Here is a 21,407-nt window from a genome sequence, read left to right as displayed (position 1 = left end):
CAGACAGACATACAGACAGACATACAGACAGACATTAAACCCCATGTTGATGACATCGTCTATGGTCTTCCCTGTTAAACTGAACACACACAGACAGACATACAGACAGACATACAGACAGACATTAAACCCCATGTTGATGACATCGTCTATGGTCTTCCCTGTTAAACTGAACACACACAGACAGACATACAGACAGACATACAGACAGACATTAAACCCCATGTTGATGACATCGTCTATGGTCTTCCCTGTTAAACTGAACACACACAGACAGACATACAGACAGACATACAGACAGACGTACAGACAGACATTAAACCCCATGTTGATGACATCGTCTATGGTCTTCCCTGTTAAACTGAACACACACAGACAGACATACAGACAGACATACAGACAGACATTAAACCACATGTTGATGACATCGTCTATGGTCTTCCCTGTTAAACTGAACACACACAGACAGACATACAGACAGACATACAGACAGACATTAAACCCATGTTGATGACATCGTCTATGGTCTTCCCTGTTAAACTGAACACACACAGACAGACATACAGACAGACATACAGACAGACATTAAACCCCATGTTGATGACATCGTCTATGGTCTTCCCTGTTAAACTGAACACACACAGACAGACATACAGACAGACATACAGACAGACATTAAACCCCATGTTGATGACATCGTCTATGGTCTTACCTGTTAAACTGAACACACACAGACAGACATACAGACAGACATACAGACAGACATTAAACCCCATGTTGATGACATCGTCTATGGTCTTCCCTGTTAAACTGAACACACACAGACAGACATACAGACAGACATACAGACAGACATTAAACCCATGTTGATGACATCGTCTATGGTCTTCCCTGTTAAACTGAACACACACAGACAGACATACAGACAGACATTAAACCCATGTTGATGACATCGTCTATGGTCTTCCCTGTTAAACTGAACACACACAGACAGACATACAGACAGACATTAAACCCCATGTTGATGACATCGTCTATGGTCTTCCCTGTTAAACTGAACACACACAGACAGACATACAGACAGACATTAAACCCCATGTTGATGACATCGTCTATGGTCTTCCCTGTTAAACTGAACACACACAGACAGACATACAGACAGACATACAGACAGACATTAAACCCCATGTTGATGACATCGTCTATGGTCTTCCCTGTTAAACTGAACACACACAGACAGACATACAGACAGACATACAGACAGACATTAAACCCCATGTTGATGACATCGTCTATGGTCTTCCCTGTTAAACTGAACACACACAGACAGACATACAGACAGACATACAGACAGACATTAAACCCCATGTTGATGACATCGTCTATGGTCTTACCTGTTAAACTGAACACACACAGACAGACATACACACAGACAGACATTTAACCCATGTTGATGACATCGTCTATGGTCTTACCTGTTCATACGTCACAGAACAATTGATTTTGTTGCACATGTATGTCTGAGTGGCAAACACACACACACACACACACACACACACACACACACACACACACACACACACACACACACACACACACACACACACACACACACACACACACACACACACACACACACACACACACACACACACACACACACACACACACACACACACACACACCCTTATTGAATGACAGTAATAGTGGGGACCAACCTACAACAATAATACGATAAGCAATTAGAACACAAAACAGTATACATATCAATCGATATTGTTACATTGAATTTGCTCAAAGCCTTATTAGAACCTAGGACCATATACACACACAGTGTATCAGAGTAGGAGTTCAGATCTAGGATCAGGTCCTCCCTTGTCCGATGTAATAAGATCCCATTGTTATCTACAAGTGGGAAAAAAAAATGGATTCTAGATCAGCACCCTGTACCTGAATGTCCAGTTGTAGTCTGGGGACACCCTCTCCATCACGTCAAACACAGGGCCAGGCAGACTGCATATAGGTCTGTTCCAGTTGTCTCTTACTCTCATGTACAGGTTACGGGTGTAGAAGTTCTCAAAGTCTTGGTACAGAGGGACGAAATCCTGAGGAGACATATTGAAAACAGGGTTCATTGTCACAGCACAGCGCGATTACTACATGGCACATGCTGTTGAAGTCTGAAGTTTACATACACTTAGGTTGGAGTCATTAAAACTAGTTTACAGACACTTAGGTTGGAGTCATTAAAACTAGTTTACATACACTTAAGTTGGAGTCATTAAAACTAGTTTACATACACTTAGGTTGGAGTCATTAAAACTAGTTTATAGACACTTAGGTTGGAGTCATTAAAACGAGTTTACATACACTTAGGTTGGAGTCATTAAAACTAGTTTATAGACACTTAGGTTGGAGTCATTAAAACTAGTTTACATACACTTAGGTTGGAGTCATTAAAACTAGTTTACATACACTTAGGTTGGAGTCATTAAAACTAGTTTACATACACTTAGGTTGGAGTCATTAAAACTAGTTTACAGACACTTAGGTTGGAGTCATTAAAACTAGTTTACATACACTTAGGTTGGAGTCATTAAAACTAGTTTACAGACACTTAGGTTGGAGTCATTAAAACTAGTTTACATACACTTAGGTTGGAGTCATTAAAACTAGTTTACATACACTTAGGTTGGAGTCATTAAAACTAGTTTACATACACTTAGGTTGGAGTCATTAAAACTAGTTTACATCCACTTAGGTTGGTGTCATTAAAACTAGTTTACAGACACTTAGGTTGGAGTCATTAAAACTAGTTTACATCCACTTAGGTTGGAGTCATTAAAACTAGTTTACATACACTTAGGTTGGAGTCATTAAAACTAGTTTACATACACTTAGGTTGGAGTCATTAAAACTAGTTTACATACACTTAGGTTGGAGTCATTAAAACTAGTTTACATACACTTAGGTTGGAGTCATTAAAACTAGTTTACATCCACTTAGGTTGGAGTCATTAAAACTAGTTTACAGACACTTAGGTTGGAGTCATTAAAACTAGTTTAGATACACTTAGGTTGGAGTCATTAAAACTAGTTTACAGACACTTAGGTTGGAGTCATTAAAACTAGTTTACATACACTTAGGTTGGAGTCATTAAAACTAGTTTAGATACACTTAGGTTGGAGTCATTAAAACTAGTTTACATACACTTAGGTTGGAGTCATTAAAACTAGTTTACATACACTTAGGTTGGAGTCATTAAAACTAGTTTACAGACACTTAGGTTGGAGTCATTAAAACTAGTTTACAGACACTTAGGTTGGAGTCATTAAAACTAGTTTAGATACACTTAGGTTGGAGTCATTAAAAACTTGTTTTTCAACCACTCCACAAATTTCTTGTTAATTAATATCAAACTATAGTTTTTGCAAGTTGGTTAGGACATCTACTTTGTACATGACACAAGTCATTTTTCCAACAATTGTTTACGGACAGATTATTTCACTTATAATTCACTGTATCACAATTCCAGTGGGTCAGAAGTTTACATACACTAAGTTGACTGTGCCTTTAAACAGCTCAGAAAATTCCAGAAAATGATGTCATGGCTTTAGAAGCTTCTGATAGACTAATTGATATCATTTGAGTCAATTGGAGGTGTACCAGTGGATGTATTTCAAGGCCTCCCTTCAAACTCAGTGCCTCTTTGCTTGACATCATGGGAAAATCAACAGAAATCAGCCAAGACCTCAGAAAAAAAATTGTAGACCTCCACAAGTCTGGTTCATCCTTGGGAGCCATTATCAAACGCCCGAAGGTACCACGTTCATCTGTACAAACAATAGTACGCAAGTATAAACACCATGGGACCACGCAGTCGTCATACCACTCAGGAAGGAGACGCGTTCTGTCTCCTAGAGATGAACGTACTTTGGTGCGAAAAGTGCAAATCAATCCCAGAACAACAGTGAGGAACCTTGTGAAGATCCACTTTAAAACGAGTCCTATATCGACATAACCTGAAAGGACACTCAGCAAGGAAGAAGCCACTACTCCAAAACCGCCATAAAAAAGCCAGACTACGGTTTGCAACTGCACATGGAAACAAAGATCGTACTTTTTGGAGAAATGTCCTCTGGTCTGATGAAACAAATATATAACTGTTTGGCCTAATGACCATTGTTATGTTTGGAGGAAGAAGGGGAGGCTTAAGGACAACAAAGTCAAGGTATTGGACAGGCCATCATAAAGCCACGACCTCAATCCCATAGAAAATTTGTGGGCAGAACTGAAAAGGCGTGTGCGAGCAAGGAGGCCTACAAACCTGACTCAGTTATACCAACTCTGTCAGGAGGAATGGGCCAAAATTCACCAAACTTATTGTGGATAGCCACTCAATGTTTGACCCAAGTTAAACAATTTAATGGCAATGCTACCAAATACTAATTGAGTGTATGTAAACTTCTGACCCACTGGGAATGTGATGAACGAAGTAAAAGCTGAAATAAATCATTCTCTCTGCTATTATTCTGACATTTCACATTCTTAATTAAAACAAAGTGGTGATCCTAACTGACCTAAAACAGGGAATTTTTTGCTAGGATTAAATGTCAGGAATTGTGGAAAAACTGAGTTTAAATGTATTTGGCTCAGGTAAACCTCCCGACTTCAACTGCAAGTGGTAAGTATGTTTGAATAATTGGAGAGGTGGTGCAGTTACATCCTAATGAGATATAGTGATCACTGTATCACAATACTAGAAGTGGGTGATCACTGTATCCCAATACTAGAAGTGGGTGATCACTGTATCCCAAGACTAGAAGTGGGTGATCACTGTATCACAATACTAGAAGTGGGTGATCACTGTATCACAATACTAGAAGTGGGTGATCACTGTATCCCAAGACTAGAAGTGGGTGATCACTGTATCACAATACTAGAAGTGGGTGATCACTGTATCACAATACTAGAAGTGGGTGATCACTGTATCCCAAGACTAGAAGTGGGTGATCACTGTATCCCAAGACTAGAAGTGGGTGATCACTGTATCCCAAGACTAGAAGTGGGTGATCACTGTATCCCAAGACTAGAAGTGGGTGATCACTGTATCCCAAGACTAGACGTGGGTGATCACTGTATCCCAAGACTAGAAGTGGGTGATCACTGTATCCCAAGACTAGAAGTGGGTGATCACTGTATCCCAAGACTAGACGTGGGTGATCACTGTATCCCAAGACTAGAAGTGGGTGATCACTGTATCACAATACTAGAAGTGGGTGATCACTGTATCCCATGACTAGAAGTGGGTGATCACTGTATCCCATGACTAGACGTGGGTGATCACTGTATCCCATGACTAGAAGTGGGTGATCACTGTATCCCATGACTAGAAGTGGGTGATCACTGTATCCCATGACTAGACGTGGGTGATCCCTGTATCCCATGACTAGAAGTGGGTGATCACTGTAAGAGGAGTGCAGTGGACATGGTGCTGTTGGCAAAAATAGTTTTTTTTTTGAGCTTCTGATCTGACATTATTTTCAGAGCTCCTTTAGGACCAAGGCACAGCAGAACATGGCAGAACACGGCAGGACAGAGCAGAACAGAGCAGAACAGAGCAGAATAGAACAGAACAGAGCAGAACAGAGCAGAATAGAACAGAACACAGCAGAACAGAACAGAATAGAACAGAACATGGCAGAACAGAGCAGAACAGAGCAGAATAGAACAGAACACAGCAGAACAGAACAGGGCAGAACAGAGCAGAACAGAGCAGAACAGAGCAGAACAGAGCAGAACATGGCAGAACAGAGCAGAACATGGCAGAACAGAGCAGAACAGAACAGAATAGAACAGAACATGGCAGAACATGGCAGAACAGAGCAGAACATGGCAGAACAGAGCAGAACAGAGCAGAACAGAACATGGCAGAACAGAGCAGAACAGAGCAGAACATGGCAGAACACAGCAGAACACGGCAGAACACAGCAGAACAGAGCAGAACAGAGCAGGACAGAGCAGAACATATTGAAAACAGGGTTCATTGTCACAGCACAGCATGATTACTACATGGCACATGCAGTTGAAGTATGACGTTTACATCCACTTAGGTTGGAGTCATTAAAACTAGTTTACATACACTTAGGTTGGAGTCATTAAAACTAGTTTACATCCACTTAGGTTGGAGTCATTAAAACTAGTTTACATACACTTAGGTTGGAGTCATTAAAACTAGTTTACATCCACTTAGGTTGGAGTCATTAAAACTAGTTTACATCCACTTAGGTTGGAGTCATTAAAACTAGTTTACATACACTTAGGTTGGAGTCATTAAAACTAGTTTACATCCACTTAGGTTGGAGTCATTAAAACTCATTTTTCAACCACTCATTTTTCAACAACACCAATTTCTTGTTAACAAACTGTACTTTTGGCAAGTCGGTTAGGACATCTACTTTGTACATGACACAAGTCATTTTTCCAACAATTGTTTACAGACAGATTATTTCACTTATAATTAATTTCATCACAATTCCAGTGGGTCAGAAGTTTACATACACTAAGTTGACTGTGCCTTTAAACAGCTTGGAAAATTCTGTAAAATGATGTCATGGCTTTAGAAGCTTCTGATAGGCTATTTGACATCATTTGAGTCAATTGGAGGTGTACCTGTGGATGTATTTCAAGGCCTACCTTCAAACTCAGTGCCTTTTTAGCTTGACATCATGGGAAAAACAAAATAAATCAGTCAAGACCTCAGAAACAAATTGTAGACCTCCACAAGTCTGGTTCATCCTTGGGAGCCATTATCAAACGCCTGAAGGTACCACGTTCATCTGTACAAACAATAGTACGCAAGTGTAAACATCATGGGACCACGCAGTCGTCATACCGCTCAGGAAGGAGACGCGTTCTGTCTCCTAGAGATGAACGTACTTTGGTGCGAAAAGTGCAAATCATTTCCAGCAGAACAGAACAGGGCAGAACACAACAGGGCAGAACACAACAGAACATAGTAGAACACAACACAACAAAACAGAACACAACACAAAAGAACAGAACACAACAGAACAGAGTAGAACACAACACAACAGAACAGAACACCACAGAACAGGGCAGAACAGAACAGAACAGAACAGGGCAGAACAGAACAGAACAGGGCAGAACAGAACAGGGCAGAACAGAACAGGGCAGAACAGAAAAGAGCAGAACAGAACAGGGCAGAACACAACAGAACAGGGCAGAACACAACAGAACAGAACAGGGCAGAACAGAAAAGAGCAGAACAGAACAGGGCAGAACACAACAGAACAGGGCAGAACACAGGGCAGAACACAACAGATCAGAAAAGAGCTATCCCATCCCAGTCAATGCCATATAGGATGTTTCAGTCAGTCTCTGATGGTCACAGCTGCATGTGTGTGTGTGTGTGTGTGTGTGTGTGTGTGTGTGTGTGTGTGTGTGTGTGTGTGTGTGTGTGTGTGTGTGTGTGTGTGTGTGTGTGTGTGTGTGTGTGTGTGTGTGTGTGTGTGTGTGTGTGTGTGTGTGTGTGTGTGTGTGTGTGTTTCTGCGTGTGTTTCTGTGTGTGTGTGTGTTTCTGTGTGTGTGTGTCTGTGTGTGTGTTTGTTTCTGTGTGTGTGTGTGTGTGTGTCTGTGTGTGTGTGTGATGCAGTGAAGAGTGTTATTCAGGGACAGAGGATACATAAAGTAGTCCCCTAGAGTGACCTCGTAAAGACAACCATGTCAAACAGTGAGAGCACATTAGAGCAGATTGTCTACACACACACACACACACACACACACACACACACACACACACACACACACACACACACACACACACACACACACACACACACACACACACACACACACACACACACACACACACACACACACACACACACGTAAGTCTACTAAAGTAGGCTAAACAACCACATATCACCAGTATTGTAAGTATCACTACAACAGTTTTCAAAAAGCAGGCCACAATTCTCTAAGGACAGAGAGCCTCTTTCCACCAGTTTCTGTCTAAATAAAGCAAATATACAACAAAAAAAGGTAGAGAAGAAGACAAAGGAATCAGGATTTAAAATAATTTTGCCCTTATTATTTTCCATGATGGAGATCTTCAGTTCCATCTCTGAGGAGAACAGAGCAGAGCTCTCTCTCTCTGCTCTCTCTCTGTCTCTCTCTCCTCTCTCTCTCTGTCTCTCTCTCTCTCTGTCTCTCTCTCTCTCTGTTCTCTCTCTGTCTCCCTCTCTCTCCCTCTCTCTCTGCTCTTTCTCTCTCTGCTCTTTCTCTCTCTGCTCTTTCTCTCTCTGCGTCTCCCTCTCTCTGCTCTTTCTCTCTCTCTGTCTCTCCCTCTGCATCTCTCTCCACTGAGAGTTCATTGTCTCCAGATCTAGTCCTCTGGGTCGTCTGTCACCCAGTAGATTATTAAACAACAACAAGAAGGGGGGGGGAAACTAATGAGAGAGCATTAACTCCATGTCCTTTTCAGATTTACATGAGTTCCTGAAACCGTTTTCTCCCCAATTTTGTGGTATCCAATTGTTTAGTAGCTACAACTCCCGTACAGGCTCGGTCATAACACAGCACGCATCCAACTGACCTTGGTTAGCACGCACTGCGCCCGGCCTGTCACGGGAGTCGCTGGTGCACAATGAGACAAGGATATCCCTACCAGCCAACCCCTCCTAAGCTAGACCAATTGTGCATCGCACCACAGACCTCCCGGGCGCGGCCGGTTACGACAGAGCCTGGGAGTGAACCCAGAGTCTCTGGTGGCACAGCTGGCGCTGCAGTACAGCGCCCTTAACCACTGCGCCACCCGGGAGGCCCTTCAGCAGAAGTATTTTAACGTATTTTTTTAATTTTTTAATTTTTTATTTTTTTATTTTATATTTTTTTATTTTTATTTTTTTTTTTTTTATTTTTTATTTTTTTATTTTCTATTTTTTATTTTTATTTTTTTACCAAAATGTTTTGGCATAAATGCTTCTGGAACATGTGAACTTTCATGTTGCCTTAATAATAAACGTGTCATCTGTAAATAAAATTGTTGAATTACGAGTCGAGTTGGTTTAGCCAAGGAAATATTCAGGAAACTAACCGCTGATTCATTCTGAAAATGAATCCGACAATGAGAAAATCCCCGATTTAGGAAAATAAAAATAAAAAAAACATTTGAATTGACATTGTAGAGTCTTCTGTTGACAGGAAGTAGTAGGTGGGAAGAAACGGTGTCGTTGCAACCAAAGAAGAAGAGTTTTGATTTCAGTGGAAGCAGAGAGATGCCAAATGCAGAGAGTCCAAAAAAGAAGAAGGAAGATAACCGTTGTATAAAACACCTCCGGATTACATCTTCAAACTAAGGGCAACCATGGCAACCATGACCGAGAGGGAGAAGCGTCCATCCAACGGTATACTAGCATATTAGATGTTTTCTAATTTAGTCAGAAAGTCGTTTTCATTGCAAATTAAAGCGAAATGTAAAATAGATTGTGTCTGTAAAATGTATATAAACTCAGCAAAAAAAAAGAAACGCCCTCTCACTGTCAACTGTGTTTCTTTTCAGCAAACTTTACATGTGTAAATATTTGTATGAACATAACAAGATTCAACAACTGAGACATAAACTGAACAAGTTCCACAGACATGTGACTAACAGAAATGGAATAATGTGTCCCTGAACAAAGGGGTGGGTCAAAATCAAAAGTAACAGTCAGTATCTGGTGTGGCCACCAGCTGCATTAATTACTGCAGTGCATCTCCTCCTCATGGACTGCACCAGATTTGCCAGTTCTTGCTGTGAGATGTTATCCCACTCTTCCACCAAGGCACCTGCAAGTTCCCAGACATTTCTGGGGGGAATGGCCCTAGGCCGCACCCTCCGATCCAACGGGTCCCAGACGTGCTCAATGGGATTGGGATTGAGATCTGGGCTCTTCGCTGGCCATGGCAGAACAAGGTCATTCCTGTCTTGCAGGAAATCACATACACAGAATGAGCAGTATGCCTGGTGGCATTGTCATGCTGGAGGGTCATGTCAGGATGAGCCTGCAGGAAGTGTACCACATGAGGAAGGAGGATGTCTTCCCTGTAACACACAGCATTGAGATTGTCTGCAATGACAACAAGCTCAGTCCGATGATGCTGTGAGACATCGCCCCAGACCATGACGGACCCTCCACCTCCAAATCAATCCCGCTCCATTTTACAGGCCTTGGTGTAACGCTCATTCCTTCGATGATAAACGTGAATCTGACCATCACCCCTGGTGAGACAAAACCGTGCCTCGTCAGTCAAGAGCACTTTTTGCCAGTCCTGTCTGGTCCAGCGACGGTAGGTTTGTCCGTCCTGTCTCCCTGTAGCGCTGTCTTAGGCATCTCACAGTACGGACATTGCAATTTATTGCCCTGACCACATCTGCAGTCCTCATGCACTAACGACGCCGGGCCAAACCCATCTCCAACCCAGACGACGCCGGGCCAAACCCACCTCCAACCCAGACGACGCCGGGCAAAACCCTCTCCCAACCCAGACGATGCCGGGCCAAACCCACCTCCAACCCAGACGACGCCGGGCAAAACCCTCTCCCAACCCAGACGATGCCGGGCCAAACCCTCTTCCAACCCAGACGATGCTGGGCCAATTAGGCACCGCCCCATGTGTCTCGCAGTCGCGACCGGCTGTGATAGAACCTGGACTTAAACCAAGATCTCTAGCGGCACAGCTAGCACTGCGATACAGTGCCTTAGACCACTGCACCCCGTGGAAGGCAGAATAAAAGCATTTTTTTTTAAACAATGTATATATATAGTACCAGTCAAAGGTTTGGATACCCCTACTCATTCAAAGGTTTTTTCTTTATTACATGATTCCATATGTGTTAATTCATAGTTTTGATGTCTATTGTACAATGTAGAAAATAGTAAAAATAAAGAAAAACCCTGGAATGAGTAGGGGTGTCCAAACTATTGACTTATACTGTACATCTCTACCTTCTGCTCCTCTCTCTCCCTGGCGATGTGACATTTCTCCAGTCCTACTGCTCTGAGGAAGTCCCTGAAGTATCCAAACACTGTGACGATGCCGAACCCCAGGTATGTCATCACAGCTACGTACATGGGAGGATTCTCAAAGGATTCTGGTCTCTGAAACCTCTGGCGATTGGAGGGGGGCCCAGCGCTGTGTGCTGTGCTGTTTTTCTAGAGGAAGAAGAGCAACAACAGTCAGGGTAACTACACACAAACAAAAACAACAACAACAGTCAGGGTAACTACACACAAACAACAACAACAGTCAGGGTAACTACACACAAACAACAACAACAACAACAACAACAGTCAGGGTAACTACACACAAACAACAACAACAGTCAGGGTAACTACACACAAACAACAACAACAACAGTCAGGGTAACTACACACAAACAACAACAACAACAACAGTCAGGGTAAGTACACACAAACAACAACAAAAACAACAACAGTCAGGGTAACTACACACAAACAACAACAACAACAGTCAGGGTAACTACACACTGTCACGCCCTGGTCGAAGTATTTTGTGTTTATCTTTATGTATTGGGTCAGGCCAGGGTGTGGCATGGGGTTTTTGTATTGTGGTGTGTTTTGTCTTGGGGTTTTGGTATATAGTGGGATTGTAGCTAGTGGGGTGATCTAGCAGAGTCTATGGCTGTCTGGAGTGGTTCTCAATCAGAGTCAGGTGTTTATCGTTGTCTCTGATTGGGAACCATATTTAGGCAGCCATATTCTTTGGTTGTGTTGTGGGTGATTGTCCTTAGTGTCCAGATGTCCTTGTTCTGTGTTAGTTTACACAAAGTATAGGCTGTTTCAGTTTTCGTTACGTTTATTGTTTTGTAGTGTTTGTGTTTTTTTCATGTCTACGTTGTTTATTAAACATGGATCGCAATATACACGCTGCAGTTTGGTCCGACTCTCCTTCACCACATGAAAACCGTAACAGAATCACCCACCACAACCGGACCAAGCAGCGTGTCAACAGGCAGGAGCCGCAGGAGAGGCAACAGAGGCAACAACTACAGTGGGAGAGGCTGCACTACTTGGAGAAATGGACTTGGGAGGAGATTCTAGACGGGAAAGGACCCTGGGAACAGCCTGGAGATTATTGTCGCCCCAAAGCCGAGCTGGAGGCAGCAAAAGCAGAGAGGCGGCATTATGAGGAGCTAGCACGGCAGAGCGGATGGAAGCCTGAGATTCAGCCCCAAAAATTTCTTAGGGGGGGAGGCTCAGGGAGAGTGTGGCAGAGTCAGGAGTCAGACCTGAGCCAACTCTCCCTGTTTATCGTGAGGAGCAAAGGAGGAGACCAGAACCGGTGTTGGAGGTGAGCGAAGCAGAGACTGTGAAGGAGTTAATGGGGAAATTGGAGGAGAGAGAAATGAGGGAGTTGCTGTGTTGGTGCTTTTTGCATGGATTTCGCCCGACGGAACATGTCAGGGATTTGATGGCACCTGGGTCAGCGCTCCATACTCGTCCTGAGGTGCGTGTTAGTCGGCTGGTGAAGTTGGTGCCAGCCTCACGCACCAGGCCTCCTGTGCACATCCCTAGCCTTGCACGTCCTGTGCCAACACTGCTCTCAAGATCTCCAGTACGCCTTCACGGTCTAGCCCATCCTGTGCCACCTCCACACACCAGCCCTCCGGTAGCAGCTCCCTGCACCAGGCTTCCTGTGCGTGTCCTCGGTCCAGTACCACCAGTGCAAACACCACGCATCAGGCCTACAGTGCGCCTCGCCTCTCCTGCACTGCCGGAGCCTCCCGCCTGTTCAGCGCTATCAGAGCCTTTCTCCTCTCCTGCGCTGCTGGAGTCTCCTGTCTGTTCAGCGACGCCAGAGCTGTAAGTCTGCATGAAGCAGCCAGAGATGTCAGTCTGCATGAAGCAGCCAGAGTTGTCAGTCTGCAAGGAGTTGTCAGTCTGCAAGGAGTTGCCAGTCTGCAAGGAGCTGCCAGTCTGCAAGGAGCTGCCAGTCTGCAAGGAGCTGCCAGTCTGCAAGGAGCTGCCAGTCTGCAAGGAGCTGCCAGTCTGCAAGGAGCTGCCAGTCTGCAAGGAGCTGTCAGTCTGCAAGGAGCTGCCAGTCTGTAAGAAGCCGCCAGAGCTGTCAGTCCACATGGATCAGCCAGAGATGTCAGTCTGCATGGAGCAGCCAGAGCTGTCAGTCTGCATGAAGCAGCCAGAGCTGCATGAAGCAGCCAGAGCTGTCAGTCTGCATGAAGCAGCCAGAGATGTCAGTCTGCAAGGAGCTGTCAATCTGCAAGGAGCTGCCAGTCTCTAAGAAGCCGCCAGAGCTGTCAGCCCACATGGAGCAGCCAGAGCCGCCAGTCAGCGTGGAGCAGCCAGAGCCGCCAGTCAGCGTGGAGCAGCCAGAGCCAACAGTCAGCATGGAGCAGCCAGATCTTTCAGTCTGCCCAGCGCCACCAGTCTGCCCAGCGCCGCAAGTCTGCCCAGCACCGCCAGTCTGCCCAGCGCCGTCAGTATGTCCAGTGCCGCCAGTCTGCCCAGCACCGCCCGCGCCGCCAGTCTGCCCTGCCAGTCTGCCCAGCGCCGCCAGTGCCCCCCTTCTGCCCAGCGCCGCCAGTGCCCCCCATCTGCCCAGCGCCGCCAGTGGCCCCAGTCTGCCCAGCGCCGCCAGTCTGCCCAGCACCGCCAGTGCCGCCAGTCTGCCCAGCGCCGCCAGTCTGTCCAGCGCCGCCAGTGCCGCCAGTCTGCCCAGCGCCGCCTGAACTGCCAGTCGGCCAGGATCTGCCAGTCGGCCAGGATCTGCCAGTCGGCCAGGATCCGCCAGTCTGCCAGGATCCGCCAGGATCCGCCAGTCAGCCAGGATCTGCCAGTCAGCCAGGATCTGCTGAGACCACCAGCCAGCCAGGATCGGGTAGATCTATCTACCTGCCTGAGCTTCCTCTCACTCCTGAGCTTCCTCTCACTCCTGAGCTTCCTCTCACTCCTGAGCTTCCTCTCACTCCTGAGCTTCCTTTCACTCCTGAGCTTCCTTTCACTCCTGAGCTTCCCCTCAGTCCCGAGCTGCCTCAGTCCCGAGCTGCCCCTCAGTCCCGATCTGCTCCTCAGTCCAGTGGGGTTCTGGGTGAGGACTACTAGGACATGGTCGGCGGCGAGGGTGGACTATCCAGGGACGCAAGGAGGAGGGACTAAGATGGTGTTTGAGTGGGGTCCGCGTCCCGCGGACCCCACAGACGCCCACCCGGACCCTCCCTGTTGTTTTGAGGTGCGTTCGGGAGTCCGCACCTTAGGGGGGGGGGGGTTCTGTCACGCCCTGGTCGAAGTATTTTGTGTTTATCTTTATGTATTGGGTCAGGCCAGGGTGTGGCATGGGGTTTTTGTATTGTGGTGTGTTTTGTCTTGGGGTTTTGGTATATAGTGGGATTGTAGCTAGTGGGGTGATCTAGCAGAGTCTATGGCTGTCTGGAGTGGTTCTCAATCAGAGTCAGGTGTTTATCGTTGTCTCTGATTGGGAACCATATTTAGGCAGCCATATTCTTTGGTTGTGTTGTGGGTGATTGTCCTTAGTGTCCAGATGTCCTTGTTCTGTGTTAGTTTACACAAAGTATAGGCTGTTTCGGTTTTCGTTACGTTTATTGTTTTGTAGTGTTTGTGTTTTTTCGTGTCTACGTTGTTTATTAAACATGGATCGCAATATACACGCTGCAGTTTGGTCCGACTCTCCTTCACCACATGAAAACCGTAACACACACAAACAACAGGCATGGGAACTACACACAAACAACAACAACAACAACAACAGTCAGGGTAACTACACACAAACAACAACAACAACAACAACAGTCAGGGTAACTACACACAAACAACAACAACAACAACAACAGTCAGGGTAACTACACACAAACAACAACAACAGTCAGGGTAACTACACACAAACAACAACAACAGTCAGGGTAACTACACACAAACAACAACAACAGTCAGGGTAACTACACACAAACAACAACAACAGTCAGGGTAACTACACAAAAACAACAACAACAACAGTCAGGGTAACTACACACAAACAACAACAACAGTCAGGGTAACTACACAAAAACAACAACAACAGGCATGGGAACTACACAAAAACAACAGGCATGGTAAATACACAAAAACAACAGGCATGATAACTACACACAAACAGTCATGGTAACAACAACAGTCACGGTAACTACACACAAACAACAACAACAACAAGTCCTTGACTTTTTCCACATTTTGTTACGTTTTGTTACATTTCAGCCTTATTCTAAAATGCATTAAATAATTGTTTCCCTCATCAATCTAAACAAAATATCCCATAATGACAAAGCAAAAACAGTTTGTTACATTTTTTGCAAATGTATAAAAAAATTAAAAAACAGATTTGCTTTATTTACATCAGTATTCAGACCCTTTGCTATGAGACTCGCAATTGAGCTCATGTGAGTCCTGTTTCCATTGAACATCCTTAAGATGTTTCTCCAGCTTGATTGGAGTCCACCTGTGGTACATTCAATTGATTGGACATGATTTGGAAAGGCACACACCTGTCTATATAAGGTCCCACAGTTGACAGAGCATGTCAGAGCAAAAACCAAGTCATGCAGTTGAAGGAATTGTCCAAAGAGCTCTGAGACAGGATTGTGTCGAGGCACAGATCTGGGGAAGGGTACCAAACAATGTCTGCATCATTAAAGGTCCCCAAGAACACAGTGGCCTCCATCATTCTTAAAATGGAAGAAGTTTGGAACCACCAACACTCTTCCTAGAGCTGACCACCCGGCCAAACTGAGCAATCAGGGGAGAAGGGCCTTGGTCAGGGAGGTGACCAAGAACCCGATGGTCACTATGACAGCGCTCCAGAGTTCCTCTGTGGAGATGGGAGAACCTTCCTGAAGGGCAACCATCTCTGCAGCACCCTAGTCAGGCCTTTATGGTAGAGTGGCCAGACAGAAGCCACTCCTCACTAAAAGGTACATGACAGCCCTCTTGGAGTTTGACAAAAGTTACCTAAAGGACTCTCAGACCGAGAAACAAGATTCTCTGGTCTGATGAAACCAACATTGAACTCTTTGGCCTGAATGCCAAGCGTCACATCTGGAAGAAACCAGGCAACGCGCATCACTTGGCCAATACCATCCCTACGGTGAGGCACGGTGGTGGCAGCATCATGCTGTGGGGATGTTTTTCAGCGGCAGGGACTAGGAGACTAGTCAGGATCGATGGAAAGATGAACGGACCAGAGTACAGAGAGATCCTTGATGAAAACCTGCTCCAGAGCACTCAGGAACTCAGAATAGGTTGAAGATTCACCTTCTAAAAGGACAATGACCCTAAGCACACAGCCAAGATAACGCAGGACTGGCTTCGGGACAAGTCTCTGCATGTCTTTTAGTGGCCCAGCCAGAGACCAGACTTGAACCCGATCTAACATCTCTGGAGAAACCTGTGCAGCGATGCTCCCCATCCAACCTGACAGAGCTTGAGAGGATCTGCAGAGAAGAATGTAAGAAACTCCCTAAATACAGGTGTGCCAAGCTTGTAGCGTCATCCCCAAGAAGACTCAAGGCTGTAATCGCTGCCAAAGGTGCTTCAACAAAGTACTGAGTAAAGGGTCTGAATACTTATGTAAATGTGATAGTTCTGTTTTATAAATTAATACTAAATTAGCATAATGTAACTGGGAACCTGTTTTTGCTGTCATTATGGGGTATTGTGTGTAGATGGATTAAAAAAAAAATATATATAGAAATTTTAGTTATAAAGGTTGTAACGTAACAAAATGTTGAATAAGTCAAGGGGTCTGAATACTTTCCGAATGCGCTGTATGTCAGCCTTCAGTGTGGAATTGTTCATCAATTTTTTTAAATTCCAAAGAACAGGCAGAATAATAAACTAAAATAAATAATAATAAACCTAATTGAACATCTGTATATCCAAAAGAAAACAGATTTTGGTTTGTTAACCAACCACGGGTTTAAAAACAGGTCTCTCATCTCGTCAGATTGAGTTTCAAATGTTCCCTCATGGAGAACAACTGTTCCAGGTATGGGCATCACTTCACCATGGCAACCTTTAAAAAATATATATATTTGGAAATATATTCTGTTATTTTATTCTGTTATATTACATACTTTTATTTATTGTGTACAATGTGTGCAAAGCTGTCATCAAGGCAAAGCTACTTTAAAGAATATAAAAAATAAATTATTAAAGAATATAAAATCTATTTTGTTTAACACTTTTTTTGGTTACTACATGATTCCATGTGTGTTATTTAATAGTGTTGATGTCTCAACTATTATTCTACAATGTAGAACATAGTTTTAAAAAATTAAAAAACCTGGAATGAGTAGGTGTTCTAAACTTTTTGACCGGTAGTGTAGGTGTGTCTTGACTGTGATAAGGGTTCAATAAATAAGAGCATATTGTCTGCTAAATTAACCAAACAAGGCTATGTCATTGCACAGCCAGCCGGCTTCTACATCAAAGCACCACTGCTGAGGTTAATGCTTTTTAAAATATTGTCTTCCACGATATTATATAACCAGTTGATTTAGAGTTTCAATAAATTAATATTAAATGGCACTTTTTAATTGGATATATATATATATATACTCAAGTAACCATTAGTACTAGTTAGTAACCATTAGTACTAGTTAGTAACCATTAGTACTAGTTAGTAACCATTAGTACTAGTTAGTAACCATTAGTACATGACCTGTCAAAACGATCCCTATTTCAGACTGTAGTGACTCTGACATGGCTGCTCTAGTTGTAAAAGGGTGTGAGGGCTCACTACAGTAGACTGGTAGGTGGCACTCAGGAGATGTGTTTAGAGCAAACTAAGGAAACAATACCTGTCACGGAAGACTCCCGGTTACTTTCAAAATGTTCAAAATCACAGTGTAAGAACACGTTTAAAGCCTGAAAGAGGATGATTACAACGTTCAAAACGAGTCATCTTTTATTGTCCGGCCACAACAGTCAACCAGTGTGCCCTTTAGTTTGCTAACACTTTCACTCATTCGTTTCTGAACTATTAACACGCTCGCTAGTTAACTACCACATGGTATTGTCAAACTGTCCACACAACAGTAACTAGTTAGGTAGGAAAACTACAAGATATGCCAAATAACAATCCCCCCCTCAAAGAATTGAGGGCAAATAAATCCGATTTGACCGTTCAGACACAAGATGCATGACCAGGAATCAAGATTTGTAGATTTCAAAACCACCTATAAAATATGTTTTCAAATGTTCTCGTGAAATGTCCGATTCCACGTGGTTCTTGGCTCGTCCGGGACGGGATACAGATGAGTAGATGCGAGGTGGGTCATAATGTAACGAGGTAGTTACACCGGGCTGCATCAACAAGTGCGATCCTGAGATACGAGGCAGCGCTACGCTTCATGTAGTCACAGTGACACACACTAACTCGGCAACAGAGCCTCTACACTAGTATTACACACCGTTCATATTATTGATTTTTTTGTTGTTGTTGTTGTTCTCAATATTATTATTTTATTTTTTTACAGAGAATAAAAGTTAGGCTGCTCAACATGTCGCACATAGCATTGGAAAACGCCCCATGACATCTACTCGCCAGTAATTCTACTTACCTTATTGTGGTATCCATTTTTCTTACAATTCGCGTTTTTGAAGTTATTCCCGTTCAGTTGTATGTTGAGGTTTCCGTTGGGCACAGGGGCTGTAGTTCGAGCCATATCTAGTCAGGAGAAGATATATTGTACACTGAGCGAATAAGTAGGAAGTGTTTTTTCACCCACCAAGCAGCGGTGAATGAATGGCAGCCTAGGTATGAAACCGGTTTACCTTACCTGGGTCATTACGACAAAAAGGTGATTTATAATCAGCACTACGGGTAGCTCTGGTCCGTGACGTTACGTGTGGGTTGATAGCACTGCATCAACAAACCCGACGTAACGCCCCGGACCAGAGTTATGTGACTGCTACAGGTCGCGTTGGAAACCTAACCCACGCGCAAGCCTCTTATTATTGTGTACACAAAACAAGCATCTCATCTCCACGCTGTGAACATAGATCTCGAGGAAGCAGCGGGTGAAACAAATGATTAGACTTCTGAATCTGAAAATCAAAATTGGAAAAAAAATGTACATTCCGTTTTCCTAAACTGGTGATAGGCTGTCATCCGTAGAAATATAATGTAGTTTGTAAATATGTGTCGTCACCAGACCTAAGGCCGCTCACAGAATTTCAACAGTAGTTTGGACTTAAAGTGAAGCACGAGGTCAACTGTATCTGTTATCGTTACTCTAGTTTCACTTCTCTATTATAGTGTAAAATAAAAAGCCTGCATCCGAAATAGCACCCTATTCCCTATATAGTGCACAACTTTTAAACCGAGCTCTATGGTCCCCGGTCAAAAGTAGTGCACTATATAGGGAATAGGGTGGCATTTGGGACTTTCCCATAGGGTGTGATAGTGTGTGTTCAATTCGCGGTTACTCATTTACACAAATACAGGAAGCATTGAAAACAATACCAGTTGTAGTGACTAGTTCAAACCAAGTGAGAAAAGAGACATGATAGTTTGAAATGACAGACAATGTTCCTGTGCTGTTTTATGACATCCAAGTTAGTGTTTAAAGCATATAAGCCTGTAGGCCTGTAGGCTAAGGATATAACACGACACAGCAGTAGACCACCGGTACTTTGAAAGGAGTACAGAAACTATCTTGCACAATGTCTAGGCCTGTATGCTAGAGCCACCGAGAGCACTGTTCAAGGTGTGGTCTGTAGTAATATTGAACTGGTTTTGACCTGGCTAGGTGACTATCTCTGCACTGGGCTTTTCTATTACATTATGCTCTGGTGTAGTAAATCAGTATCTGTCTGCTTCTCAGAAAACTAAACCGCATACTCTCCTTGAGGCAATACTGCAGAGAGAGAGAGAGAGAGAGAGAGAGAGAGAGAGAGAGAGAGAGAGAGAGAGAGAGAGAGAGAGAGAGAGAGAGAGAGAGAGAGCACGCAGGAGAGAGAGAGAGAGAGAGATTTGAGCTGTTCTTGCCGTAATAGGGACTTAGTCTTTTACCAAATAGAGCCATCTTCTGTATTCCACCCCTATCTTGTCACAACACAACTGATTGACTCAAATGCATTAAGAAGGAATGAGATTCCACAAATTAACTTTTAACAAAGCACACCTGTAAATTGAAATGCATTCCAGGTGACTACCTCTCGATGCTGGTTGAGAGGATGCCAAGAGTGTGCAAAGCTGTCATCAAAGCAAAGGGTGTTGAAGCATCTCACATTTTGATTGTCTTCACTATTTTTCTACAATGTAGAAAATAGAAACAATGAAGAAAAACCCTTGAATTTTGCAAATGTATTAAAAATGAAAATGTCACATTTACTGAAGTATTCCAACCCTTTACTCAGTACTTTGTTGAAGCACCTTTGCCAGTGATTATAGCCTTGAGTCTTCTTTGGTATGACTCTATAAGCTTGGCACACCTGTATTTGGGGAGTTTCTCCCATTCTTCTTTGCAGATCCTCTCAAGCTCTGTCAGGTTGGAAAGGGAGCTGCACAGATATTTTCAGGTCTCTCCAGAGATGTTGTTCGGGTTCAAGTCCAGTCTCTGGCTGGGCCTCTCAAGGACATTGAAACTTGTCCTGAAGCCACTCCTGTATTGTCTTGACTGTGTGCTTAGGGTCGTTCTCCTGTTAGAAGGCGAACCTTCGCCCCAGTCTGAGGTCCTGAATGCTCTGGAGCAGGTTTTCATCAAGGATCTCTCTGTACTTTGCTCCGTTCATCTTTGCCTCAATCCTGACTAGTCTCCCAGTCCCTGCCACTGCAAAACATCCCCACAGAATGATGCCACCACCATGCTTCAACATAGGGATGGAACCAGGTTTCTTCCAGACATGATGCTGCCACCACCATGCTTCACCGTAGGGATGGAACCAGGTTTCTTCCAGACATGATGCTGCCACCACCGTGCTTCACCGTAGGGATGGAACCAGGTTTCTTCCAGACATGATGCTGCCACCACCATGCTTCACCGTAGGGATGGTGCCAGGTTTCTTCCAGACGTGACGCTTGGCATGCAGGCGAAAGAGTTCAATCTCCATTTAATCAGACTAGAGAGTCTTGTTTCTCATGGTCTGAGATTCTTTAGGTGCCTTTTGGCAAACTCCACACGGTATGTCATGTGCCTTTTTACCGAGGAGTGGCTTCCGTCTTGCCACTCTACCTGAAAGGCCTGATTGGAGGTGTACTGCAGAGATGGTTGTCCTTCTGCAAGGTTCTCCCATCTCCACAGAGAAACACCAGAGCTCTGTCAGAGTGACCATCGCTTCTTGGTCACCTCCCTGACCAAGGCCATTCTCCCC

General features: G+C 44.1%; 1 protein-coding gene across 1 annotated transcript in view; it reads right to left on the bottom strand.

Moving 5' to 3' along the window:
• Positions 1–19,120, bottom strand: part of sptlc3 (serine palmitoyltransferase, long chain base subunit 3) — a 95,878-nt gene extending 76,758 nt beyond the window's left edge. Inside the window, exons 1-4 of the mRNA XM_046368432.1 lie at positions 18,872–19,120; positions 18,653–18,759; positions 11,010–11,216; positions 1,951–2,105 (exon numbers count right to left, since the gene is read on the bottom strand). Coding sequence (XP_046224388.1) covers positions 1,951–2,105; positions 11,010–11,216; positions 18,653–18,757 — 467 coding nt within the window. The 5' untranslated portion in view covers positions 18,758–18,759; positions 18,872–19,120. The remainder of the gene's footprint in view (positions 1–1,950; positions 2,106–11,009; positions 11,217–18,652; positions 18,760–18,871) is intronic.
• Positions 19,121–21,407: the final 2,287 nt, after the last annotated feature.

Source organism: Oncorhynchus gorbuscha, linkage group LG11 (genome assembly GCF_021184085.1).
Source record: "Oncorhynchus gorbuscha isolate QuinsamMale2020 ecotype Even-year linkage group LG11, OgorEven_v1.0, whole genome shotgun sequence".
Lineage (NCBI taxonomy): Eukaryota > Metazoa > Chordata > Actinopteri > Salmoniformes > Salmonidae > Oncorhynchus > Oncorhynchus gorbuscha.
This window is presented reverse-complemented; position numbering and strand designations above follow the sequence as displayed.